Raw genomic sequence first — 12646 nt, 5'->3', positions numbered from 1 at the left:
CAAAAGTGGAAATGGGGAATTGGTAGTTGTCATAGCTTTCTGGTTATTTCCAAGGAGCCGTTAAATTTAACTATTGCCCAGTGAAGAGAGGAAACAGCTTACAGAACGTTAATCCCAACTAGACAAGCCTAGCACAGGGAATAAGCTTGCCTTAGGAAGTAAAAACTGATTCCATAAGGGGATGGGGGAGACCCTAGGCAAAATGAGATAAATTAGTTAAGTGAATATGATGTGTCTATCATATGCAATGTACTCTTACATGTAGAATAAAATGATCAGAATGTAAATTTGAGTGTTTCTAATGTGACTCACTGGTAGATTCCACATTATTATAGTTACTTCTTAAAGTGTTTTTTTAATAGAAGTAGTCCTTTGGATAAACCAGGGATTTATGCAGGGTCATGGAGAATTATAATTACAGTTGTCACAACTCCATAAAAATAGGTGTTGCCTGCCTGTCTTCTTCTAAAACTTTAGCAGTGATTCTAATAATTCATTACTTGAATTTCCATGGGAGAAGAATCCTGGGTATGTGTTCACAGTGAGAAATGCAATACACAGAGCTTACCTGAAGTCTACAGTCTATATTAATTAGGTTAACAAACTATAGAAATGATCCCTGTAAGTATAGTCTAGATCTTAGGAGTGAATGATCTTCTGACTCATACTATTTAAATGCTGCTGCTTGGGGCGCCTGGGTGGCTCAGTGGGTTAAGCCGCTGCCTTCGGCTCGGGTCATGATCTCGGGGTCCTGGGATCGAGTCCTGCGTCGGGCTCTCTGCTCGGCAGGGAGTCTGCTTCTCTCTCTCTCTCTCTCTCTCTGCCTGCCTCTGTGTCTACTTGTGATCTCTCTGTCAAATAAATAAATAAATAAATCTTTAAAGATAGATAAATAAATAAATAAATAAATAAATAAATAAATAAATGCTGCTGCTTGGCTGGTCTTTTGGGCTTTGTGGTCAAAAGGGGTAGATTTAATTTAAAAATCAGAACAGGGAGGTCAAGGTGAGAACATAGAGAAGTAAAATAGGAAAAATGGCTTTTTCCCCACCAAAGCTTGTCTTGGTTTCTACGTAGGAGCACTGTTATACCCACAATTTTCAGAACATTTTTTCCCTAGAGCCAGTTAGAAAGGTTCAGGGGCGCCTGGGTGGCTCAGTTGGTTAAGCGTGTGATTCTTGGTTACAGCTCAATTCTGTGATCTCAGGGCTCTGAGATAGAGTAGCAGCATCAGACTGCACGCTCAGCAAGGAGTCTGTTGAAGATTATCTCTCTCTGCCCTTCCCCCCATTTGTGTGCATGGTCTTCTCTTTCTCTCTCTCTCTCTCAAATAAAAATAAATCTTAAAAAAAAAGGTTCAGAGTGCAAAATTGGGAAGGGTTAAAAGTTAAAATTTTACTGTTAGTTGGGTATTTTACTTCTAAAAGGATGAGAAAACAATAGTTTGGCTGGTTTACTGGGTGAGAAAGAAGATATAGATAGCAGTGGTCATTTATGCCATTGTGGTAACATACAGGAAAAGGATTGAGTCCTTAGCTTAAAAACATTGTAGGCTTTTCCTTTAAAGAGAAAGTTTTCCAGCTTCAGCCTGGCAGCTCTTCAGATAAAATCACAAAAGAACAAGACACTATAAACAACAGTCCCACCCCGCCCCCCCAAAAAGCCCTGCATAGACAAGCAGGCGCTCATAGCCAAGGCTGTGAAGGCAGCGGAAAGGGCAGCTCCTGAGGCACTGGAGCTGCAGCAAGCAGACAGACAAGTGTGGGCCCCAGAAAGAGGGACAGGTGGACCAACACTGGCAATTGTCCCCAGATGCTGGTGAATTGGCAAGACAAACAGTAGCACAGTGCTGATTGACTACTTTTAGCCCCCTATTTGAAGGGGTATTCAAGATTTTTTGGAGCTAATAGAGTCTTGTGTGCAGAAGGGCTCTCCCCTTGGGAGAGGAGGGACCCTTGTCTTCACAAAATATAAGCAAATTCCTATCCCTGCTTCTCTTTCATCTTAAGCACTGTGATCCCTTCTCTCATTTCTTTTTCCTTCATCTTCAGCCGTCCTCTGTGAGATGACATGTAGGATTCTTTTTGTTCTCTAACTCCTAGCTTGTTTTTTTGGTAGAACTGTGTCTTGGCTGCACTATGGCAATTTTCCTCATTTGGACAGAGTAATAGCTGCAAAACTGAGGAAACTGGGATTTCAGTTCTGCCTCAGATGTCAGATTATACATCCTCAGCTAATGGGGAGGACACTGAGGCCACCAAGCTCCCTCCTACTGGGATATAGGGGAAATGAAAAAGAGCCCAGACAATTCCTTAGCGCTAATTAATAAGCTGACTTTGGAGGAGGCCATTTCCCTGGCAGTGGAGAAACCGTGGTTGGAGGCAGAACTAAAGCAATGGAAGAGGAGTTCTCAAAGGAAATGGAGAATGTGTATCCTGAATCATTAGGTCTCTGTTCATCTTAAGCTGGGTTGGTCTTTAGCTTTATAGTCCACACTCTCAAAATAAAAACACAAAAATAAGAAACCAAACAACCCAGGCTATGTAAGTCTAACTTCTTGGCTTCTGGAACTCTTTCCTCCTAAAACATAGGAAAATCATGGGTAGCATGATACTCATTTATGTCATCCTTTTATACTTCAGGGTAATGACCTCAAAATGATGCCCCTCTGAAGGGCACCTAAAGGAGATTCATCTCCATGGCTTTCATGTGCTCGGCTGTCTTTATTTCTCTGCCTGCTCTCTACTTTCTGCTTGAGTCTGTATTGCCTTTCTAGTACATGACTTTTGTCTGCCCATGGAAGGTTTGGCGTACAGTGACTGATAGGTCATCTGCCTATTCACTTCACCCCTTGGATTAAAGGTCTTAGCCTCATAACATGGCTAATATTGTGGGATGAGCAGAAGACCGGAAGAATCGATCCCTTCTTGCTGGTTTTCTCTCTCTAGAGGATGTAGTTTTATAGCCTAGAAATCTCTACTTATTGGGCAGGTCTTCCTGCATTCCTGGCTGCCTTTCACAAGTCTGAAATCGTCCTTTGGCACCATTATCCTTGGGGTCAGAGTTAGATTAAAAAGCTCAGTTTGAGAAATCTGCAACCTTAATTATGTTTTGATTCATTATTATTATTTAAAATAACTGAGCTCCAGGTATCTGCCGAGCATCACACTAGGCAGAGGATCAGCCACAGCTTAAGTCCTCTGGACCTGCTGGGCCTGTTGCTTGGTCTTCAGAGATGCAAGCAGAACAGTGTCTTTCTTCAGTCCCAGTCCCCTCCACCCCCACCCTCAGAGCTTTGCTTCATGGCGAGTGTGGTTTCCCTGCAGCTGCTGAGGCATCCTCGTCTATAGGCCCTTTCTCTAGTCTAGACCATGTTTCGGTGTGTTCCTGGCAGTGTTCCCTGCTGCCTACCCAGTATGTAGTTGCCTACTGTTGGGCAGTAGCTCACTGCTCTGGCATCCTAGTGTGTAAATATTTGTCAAAGGACAGGGGCGTTTTCCCATTCCCCAAAAAGCATTCTGAAAAATGTGCCTGTTTTCTTAGTCATATTTCCAAGATGTGCATCAGTTAGCCCATTCATTCCTTGCAGTTGACAGACACTGGCCTGGCCTCAGCTGGCCACATAAAGTAAGTATGCAGTAACTTCCGGCACAGTAACTTTCAGGCTTTAGTACCAAGGAGTTGGACCTAAAGGGACCATAGTCAACAGTCACTAATAGAGAATACATTGTTTTGTTAACAGAAAGAATCCTGTATCTTCCATATCAAGCATTTAAATTTCTTGAACTCATGCTTGATATTGGAGGCCTATATGGAATCAACAAAAATGAGAAAGCTAAGCATACAGATTCTGGAGGAAAACTTGACTCTTCTTGTTTGTGTCTGGACTTTTAGGTCTCATGTAAGGTAGGCTTTTATATGATATCCATGTCTACCTTTGCAAAGGTGACAATGCCGAGCAAATAGGCAGTTGAGAAGTGTTTTTTCTAGTACAGTTGATGGTTTATTCTGTCACTCAGTTCTGCTTGAGACGAGAGCCAGTCATCTCTGAAAGCCGACGTACTAGGCTGAAAAGGCAGTCTTCAGTTGTGGAACAGTTTTCAGTCTGTGCAAATCCAGGTGACCCACATCTAAGGACTTAACTGTTGGTCTTCACTTTATTACACTAGGCTGTGAGCTCAGAATCCATTTAAGTTGCTCACCCAGTCCCAGTAGACTAAAATACCTCTAATGTGTCTTATCAAACTACTTGGTTCCTTCCTTTCCTTTTCTCTGAGTCTCACCTTGTAGCACCCCTTCCTCCTCCTCCTCCTCTTTTTTGGACCTAATCCTCAGTCTTCTACAGATCAGACTAGCATGTGCCCATATGGATCCTCAACCCCATAAGATATCTGTAGATCTATAGTTCAGCCCTCCGGAATTTGATGTAGGGGCATGAGGCTTTGGGGTGTTGAAGTCTTAATTGATAAGGAAACAGCATCTACTTTTCCTTCATACAACACAACTCTTTTGAAAGGACTGAGTATCTATTTTAATATATTCAATTTCTTCCCACAGATAATCAATTTCTACATGAATATGTTGATGGAGCGAAGTAAAGAAAAGGGATTGCCAAGTGTGCATGCATTTAATACCTTTTTTTTCACTAAGTTAAAAACGGCTGGTTATCAGGCAGTGAAACGTTGGACAAAGAAAGTGGATGTATTTTCTGTTGATATTCTTTTGGTGCCCATTCACCTAGGAGTGCACTGGTGTCTTGCTGTGAGTACCTCTCTTACTTTTAATCAAATTTAAAAGAAATCTACAGAATTATAGAACATACAGAGTAGTGAGTATTAATTCTACATTTTTTGTTGCCTAAAAATTGGATAGATTAGTGAACTTCCTGTCAAGAGTGGGAGATACTTAGATTTTGAAGAAAGTTGTGGAATTTCCTTTTCTGGAAATATTTAAAAGGGAGTTGTAAGGCTAAACATTCTCAAGACAAGGCAGGGGGTGAAAAAGTGACTTCTTAATGATACTGCCAACTCAGATTCTGTGACGTACTTTCTGCCCAATTATGACTTGCCTTGCATACTTGATAGTTTAATATCTTTTATGACTCTGAGAACATGGATACATTCATTTCATATATTAATAAAAATACAAAAGTTACCTTACAATCTATTTTGAATTACATTTGAAAAATTAAAGCTAAAGAGAAATTCTCCACATAAAGAAACAAACGACTGACTATTTTACCATCTTTCTGAAACCGTCTGGAAATGATCTCATTCATCTTACAGTCTCTGAAGAGTATGTGTGTCTTCACTGTTGCCCACATGGCAGATGGAGAACCTAAGTACTAGAAAAAGATTTCAGGGCCATTAATGAGGCCACAACAGTACTACGTAAATAGTCCCCTATTCTTCCCTCTGCAATATAAGCATGGTATAATGCAAAATATCAGTCAAACTTGTCATGATTTCACAGGAAATCTGGCAAAAGGTTCCAAGTTCTAGGGAAGTGAAAGCTGAGAGACTATTTTTCTTATTTTATGAACACACAGAATTTTTTTTATCCCCAGGTTGTGGACTTTCGGAAGAAGAACATTACTTATTATGACTCTATGGGTGGAATAAACAATGAAGCCTGCAGGATCCTCCTGTAAGTAGGGAGTTGAGAATAAAAGAGTTTGGTGTTGGGCATATGTTGAGTTTTTCCTACTGTTGAAGTCAGTTCTTTGATATCTTTAGTGGAGCGATTATGATTAATAAAGGAAGTCGTCACATTGAGTAAGAATGGATATTTTATGTCTGAGTAAGTAAAGTTTAATAATAATATAATAATACCAGAAAGATGCCCTCATGGGGACAACTGTTGGCCTAGTGCACTAAAATAATGAAGAGTCAACATTGAAACTACTTAGAAGTCATCTAATCCAACCTGCTAATTTTTCAGATGAAGAAACCAAGACCCACAGAGGTGACTTTGATATGCTTAGGTCCTAGTAGTTAGTGGCTCAGCTGGGAACCAGAATGCAGATCTCTTTATACCCCATCTGTTTGTCTTTCCAAAATGTCTATTCCTCATTGTACCACTGTGCCACTCTGGTGGCCAGTAGGAGATAGGTTCCAGAATGGTGAACAGTTTGCACTTAAGAAGAGTGCTCTGTATGAGGTATGCACTCATCAAATTATGATTTGGATTGAATTTTCACACAGGAGAGTCAAGAATATAAATAGTGAATAACTGCCTTAATATTGCTAAAGAAACCTTCTCCCATGAGGTCGAATTCTAAAGGACCATATAAACCAAGGAAAAGAATCAAAACTCATTCCTCAGGAGGAACAATCGGTAGAAGGAACCTGGGTGTAAGAGGCAGAGGTCCTTTTTCTCTTGGGTTGACAGAGTGGGTATGAATTTTGGGAGCTGCAGGGGAAGCTTAGCCATCCAAAGATTTCCTGCCCAGCATTATATACTGTTTTCCTCAGAAGTGCAGTTGAAAACCCTTCCTAAGGATTGTGAACCTCATTCTTAGGGTGGCAGCTATCACCGGTGCCCCACAGCTCATCTTCTCTCCCAATATGTTTAGGCAATACCTGAAGCAAGAAAGCATTGACAAGAAAAGGAAAGAGTTTGACACCAATGGCTGGCAGCTCTTCAGCAAGAAAAGCCAGGTACATTTCTATCTCATCAGGTGGAAATCCTGAGATTAGGGTACTTGGGAAGGATAGGATTTTATTACTTGATTCTCAGGGACCTTCTCTCTTAGTGTCTAGCTGGACTTCAGCTTGGTTGTTTGGTTCCTCAGGGAAGATAGAGTAAGCTGTCTGTGGGAAAACTGGTCATGTGTTTCTTATGTAGAACTAGGTTTTTTGAATGCCCAGCTGTTTTACTGAGCTTTTCACTGCTGTGGGAAATGGTTGCTGATTGGCCCTTATGGGAGGGACTTTTCTTTACATCCTTAGGTGTCATGAAAGCTTAAGATAGTCTCCTGCCCTGTGTCTCCTGTGGTTGATATGAAGATGAATATTAATATGAAGATCTGACTGAGATGCTGTATTCTTTTTTTTCTCCAAGCTTGTGTCGTTTTGGGTGAGGGACTTAGGGTCACCTCTTCAGAATTCAGGGAAACCTGTAACATTTATATCCTTTGGTTCTTATTTATAATCTAATATGAAGGAAAGAAGCTTGGAAAGATGTCAGCTTTTTGTTGTTTTTGATCTTTCAGGAAATTCCACAGCAGATGAATGGAAGCGACTGTGGCATGTTTGCTTGCAAATATGCTGACTGCATTACCAAAGACAGACCGATCAACTTCACACAGGTGAGCTGAGCCTTTGGCAAGGAGCCCCGTGACTACCCTGTCTCTAGCTGCCCGATAGATGTTTTTCCCCTCTATCTGCTCTGCCTAGCGGACTCTGCCTATGGTTCTTCACACTGGTGGTTACCGCACGGACCACATCACAAGAGAAAGAAGGATAGTGGTAGACTACATGCTGCATTCCCTTATATCACATGCTGTAGTCAAGGAATGCTGGTCATTAGCAGAGCCTTCTTTGCCCCTTTCCCTCACCTACCTCAAATCCTGTAAGAAATAGAGAACTGGGACCAGAGCAAGTTTTCTTCATTTACTCTTCATCTGGTTGGCAGTCAGGTTCTGGAACAGGCCATATCTTGTGTACTCCTAGCACAATTTGCCCTGCGGCCCCCGCCCCTGCCCCTCACTTGATGCAGCTGATTAGTCTTCTCTTAGTTCGTGATTGTTTATTTCTGTCCATGCTGTCCTTCAGAGACCAAAGTGGATTGAAACTGGAGATTATGGTTTGTGTCCTCCACTTTAAATTAATGGGTTTACCAGACTTTTCCACCATAGCCCTTGTGTGGAACTAGCGCTTGCAGTTCCGTAACTCTTCCCCTAAAAAGTAAATTTTTTATTTTCAAGCCTTAGATCTCCTATCATCTGAAAAGGTCAACATATAGGACTTGATAGACACCCTCCTCAAAATTCTTGGAGACATTTGGGTGTAGCGTGGGGACTCCTGGTGATGCCCAGTAAAATTTGTAAGGCCACAATAAGAGAAAATAGCAGTAGAGATAACAATAGAAAACAATGGGAAAAAATTACATGTAATCAAGAATTGAGCAATTTGAAAGACCAGAAATGCAACTGAAGCTATTTTAATTGAAACCCTGAGAAGGAAAGGAGTATTGGGTCTGGATAAAAGCAACAGAAAAATTAAGGGTATCTCTGTGTCCCTACAGCAACACATGCCATACTTCCGGAAGCGGATGGTCTGGGAGATTCTCCACCGAAAGCTTTTGTGAAGACTGTCTCAGTTAGCCGACATTGACCTTGTGGGGGACCAGCTCTTTGTTGTCTACAGCCAGAGACCTTGGAAACAGCTGCTCCCACCCCTGTGTTCTTGTAAAGCCCTTGATCCTGGACCAGGCCCTGGCGAGATGCATTCACAAGCACATCTGCCTTTCCTTTTGTATCTCAGATACTATTTTTGCAAAGAAACTTTGGTGCTGTGAAAGGGGTGAGGGACATCCCTAAGCTGAAGAGAGAGACTGCTTTTCACTTCTTCAGTTCTGCCATCTTGTTTTCAAAGGGCTCCAGCCTCACTCAGTCCCTAATTTGGGGGCCGAGAGAAGCTTGGACAGATTCTTGGTTTCATATAAACTCTTGTTGTTAGGCCTTACTAAGAGGTAGGAAAGGGCTTGGGCAAAAAGGTAGGGATGAAAACCACCAGCATATACACGCACACATACATACACGCAGGATTTTCAAGATGTATTGTCAGGAAAGTGACTGTAATCTGAACTTTGGGTCCCATGCAAAAGTCCCTCCTCCAGGACTTCCCTATTTATATGCCTCCTTGTGAGATCCGTCTGCTTCTATACAAGGCTGTTTTATCATCTGTAGCTTCCTCCCATTGTGAGGCACAACATATGAGCCCTGGGGGGACCCCAAAGTCCCAGGCAGTCCTTTTCCTTAAAGCAGGGGTTTGCATGTGCTCAGAACACATGATACAGAGAAGACCCACCCAGGGAGCAGTTCAGTGGGGCAACCAAGGCACCACTTCTACTGCCACCTACTTCTGACCAAGAAGAAGGACCTCAGTCTTTAGCATAAAATTCCAGCATTGAATGAATGCAGGTCTAGTGTGGTCTGTGGCTAGTTAGTTTAAATATGTTTCTAACCACAGAGAATTTAATATATATATATATACATATATATATATATATATATACACACACACACACACATATATATATATATATATTTCACAGGGATATGTGTTTTTTTTTAAAAGGCTGAATGTGTTCACCACTTTAGCCTCTAGGTTTATTTCCATTTTCCAAATTTAGCTCTAGCACGCACAGATCCCAGCCCCTATGTGTAGGGTGTTTGTGGACTTCCTGACAATATTTTGAGGCCTGGATGAACTTTGGCTTAGGGGTAGAGGTTACCAAGGGAGGCAAGATTTTCAACTGGAAAACGGGTGGAATTCGGACTGATCAACTTGAGACTAAAAAACTGCTATTCCTTTTATTGTTTCTAGCATCTCCCCCACCCTCTGAGCGTTCCTCAGGCTAGATAGTGAAACGATCCAATGCCAGTGTCATTTTGTACTTAAGTTCCAAAATAGGAACGTTTTATACTTTTTTCTGTATTGTAATAGGTAGTTTTGTATGAAATATTTTCTCTTCTTCCCTTGTACCCCATCCTTTCCAACATTGTGCTTTCTCTCTGGGCTTATTTGAAAATTTTACTCTGTTTTATACCAAGCTTGTTTAGTACATTTTTCTATGTTTTACCACAGGTTACAATTTGAAAAGAAAACTATTTTTTTTAAATATTCCATTGTTAACTGAATGTTACTGTTTCCACTCCAACAACCAGATGTCCTACCTTTTTCATAACTGCCTGACTTTTTGGGGAAGACCACCGTTCATTTGTTCTTTTTTCTTTTCTTTTTTCTTTTCTTTTTTCCTTCCTTTCTCTCTTTCTTTCTTTCATGCTTTTCTATAGGAAATAAATAGCTTTCTATTTATGAGTTGCTGAGCCCTTTAACATTCTCTTTTAGAAAGCTGCAATGTGCAGGCTCATTGTAGGATTCCTGCACATGGATTCTTGGTACTTAATGTATTTCAGTGACAACTTGAAAGGTGGCAGTATGGCATAGATTTGGACTATGAATCAAAAGACCTGAGTTTTTCAGGTGCTTTTGCTATTATCTGGGGCGGACTCAGAACAAGATAGTTGTCTGTATTTATTGTTTGTCCGTTTAGGTAACAACATCTGTCTTACCTTCCTCATAGATCTTTTGTACAGACCAAAGCAGCAAATATTTATTGCCATGTATAACAGAAAATGAAACATGCAACAAAAGCACTTTGAAAAATATATAAGGAATTGTTGAGCCTGTCTGAACATGGACCCCTTTCTGACCAGTGCATTTTCATACAAGGCGAAGTTAGTGAGACCACCCTACATGGATGGACCAAGCTGAGACATAGGTTGTAGCCCAGGGTGGCTCATTGGGAACCAAATATAGACTTCTGTAGTGGGCCATTTTTCCAGAGAACTAGCCAACAGATTCAGGACTAGCATCTGGAAACTTAGTTTCTCCTTCATTTAAGGGTGGGCTTAGATGATCAGGGAGGCAAGAAGAGGTTTCTGCATTCGATGGCCAAGGGCATGCTACCAATATCTTAGCTAAACTGCTTTAAACTAAAGCCTCTTGCCTTTTCTCCGGTTTTTCCTTCTTCCATGTGTTCAGTGCTCATAATCACCTACCTCCCGTTAAAAAGTAACACTTGAGGGATGATGAATTCAATCTAGATACAGAGCCTTCAACAGAAACCACAGTCCTACCAAGCACTCCTGGACCCTAAAAAGAGAAAATCAGAACATTTGAAAATACACAGTCCACGGCATGTAGGTTAATTCCGACCCATTTGTTGCCAGAGACCCACTGTTGCTCCTGGGAGTCCCATTTGGGGTTGGATATAAGAGTACTTTTCTCTCTCCCTCTCCCTCATGGAGACATTGTGGAAATGCACTCCTCCCTCCCATGTGGTGCTTCATACTTCCCTGTGGTATCAGCTCTTCTCTTCTTTAGCTCGTGTAATTGTGGACCAGCATCTTCTACCCACTACCCCTAGCAGTGTTAGCCCCACGTTTTAGTGCCCTGGGGCAGAAACACGTGACCTGAGAAAGTACTGCCAGCAACCCTATCCCATAATCTGTCCATCACCACCTGGTTTTACCTGGCTTATAAAAGGCCTAAAGAGAGGGAGAGGATTCACTTATGAACCCCGGTGTTTTTAATATTTCAGCCTCTGGTCCTTCGATGCCATCCCTCCAGCTCTCAAATACGTCTTTCCAGAGTAAGAGAGATAGACTACTAAACACTTGGACTTTGCCTTCTCTCTTGCTCCACCTGGATGAGCCAGGGCGAGGTGGAATATAGACCTTCATGGCCTGTAGTTGACTCTGACAGGCCACATGCTGAGCTTCTGGAAAAGTTACCATATTTTGCTGCCCAAAAGGAACCTACCCATAGCTTCAAAATCATTCTAAAATGTAAGGTTCAGCCCAGCATCTTTCCTTAGAGATGGAAACCTTATTTCACCTGTGCTGAACCCTGACCTCTAGTAAGAGTTCATGACCATCATTCCCAGCTTTGGAGGTAAGGAGTGATGTAAGGGTATGTGGGGTCATGCTGGTCATCCACTAAGATACGGGAGAACTTACACATGAATCCCCTGTAGGATACAAAAGAGAAACTCGAAGCCAGAGGATAAACCTTGAAATAATATTAGTACATGCTGTCTCTCTGGGCTCTCAGGGATAGGGCAAGAATAATTCTCATTGTAAGTGGTTGGGCCAGATATCTAGGGTCTTGTCAAGAGTCTAAGATTCTGAAATGTGGAGGGCTGTGATCCTGCTTGGAATAGAATTCAGTCAAGGTAGGGATTCAAAGTTCAAGTTTAAGGCCAATGTTAATATGGCTTAGTCTTAGAGTTAAGGCCCAGGTCCAAGTCTTACCCTAATGGGACAGATCATAGCTATTGACTTTGGCATTCTCCCCTGAGAAGTAGCCATCAACTGCCTGACTTCTGGAGATTGCCCTTCCACTCTCAGAGCATCAGTGTCCGGAAGGGAAAGTGTGAGAAAGATGTACAACGAGCCCAGAGTCCAGTCAGTGGGACACAGCTCATTCAGTTTACTCCTGTGTTTCTTTTACAAATACCTCCAAAGCACACACACCCAAATCCCATCTCCACGAAGCCTTCCCTAATCACATTATCTTAAAATCTCTTATCTCAGCTCTAGCCCTTATTTTTGTTTTTTGGGGTTTTTTTAGATTCTATTTATTTATTTGACACAGAGAGGGAGAGAGCACATGCAGGGGGAGTGGCAGCAGAGGGAGAGAGAGAAGCAGGCTTCCCTAGGAACAGGGAGCCTGATGCAATGCAGGTCTTGATCCCAGGACCCTGGGATCCTAACCAGAGCTGAAGGCAGACGCTTAAACCACCGAGGCGCCCCAGCTGTAGCCCTTATAATCAGAAAATCTTAAAACTCTGTATTTGTAATCCAACTTTTACATCGGGAATAGACTGAGACCTGTCGCCACAGAGGGCAGGTGAA

The 12646-nt window shown here is 42.0% G+C and overlaps 1 protein-coding gene across 8 annotated transcripts in view; it reads left to right on the top strand.

Annotated features, from left to right (window-relative positions):
* SENP1 (SUMO specific peptidase 1) overlaps positions 1–12395 on the top strand; it is a 52447-nt gene extending 40052 nt beyond the window's left edge. For 7 of the 8 annotated variants that reach the window (XM_032348024.1, XM_032348017.1, XM_032348020.1 and 4 more), the window contains 5 exons: positions 4558–4761; positions 5567–5646; positions 6575–6659; positions 7214–7309; positions 11332–12395. In XM_032348024.1, coding sequence (XP_032203915.1) covers positions 4558–4761; positions 5567–5646; positions 6575–6659; positions 7214–7309; positions 11332–11403 — 537 coding nt within the window. In that variant the 3' untranslated portion in view covers positions 11404–12395. Of the gene's footprint in view, positions 1–4557; positions 4762–5566; positions 5647–6574; positions 6660–7213; positions 7310–8247; positions 9681–11331 lie in introns of those variants that run through there. The other variant, XM_032348025.1, reaches the window with a different exon arrangement.
* The last annotated feature ends 251 nt before the right edge of the window (positions 12396–12646 follow it).

The sequence above is a fragment of the Mustela erminea genome, chromosome 6, assembly GCF_009829155.1.
Source record: "Mustela erminea isolate mMusErm1 chromosome 6, mMusErm1.Pri, whole genome shotgun sequence".
Classification (NCBI taxonomy): domain Eukaryota; kingdom Metazoa; phylum Chordata; class Mammalia; order Carnivora; family Mustelidae; genus Mustela; species Mustela erminea.
Note: the sequence above shows the minus strand (reverse complement) of the source record. Positions and strands in the feature narration are given on the sequence as shown.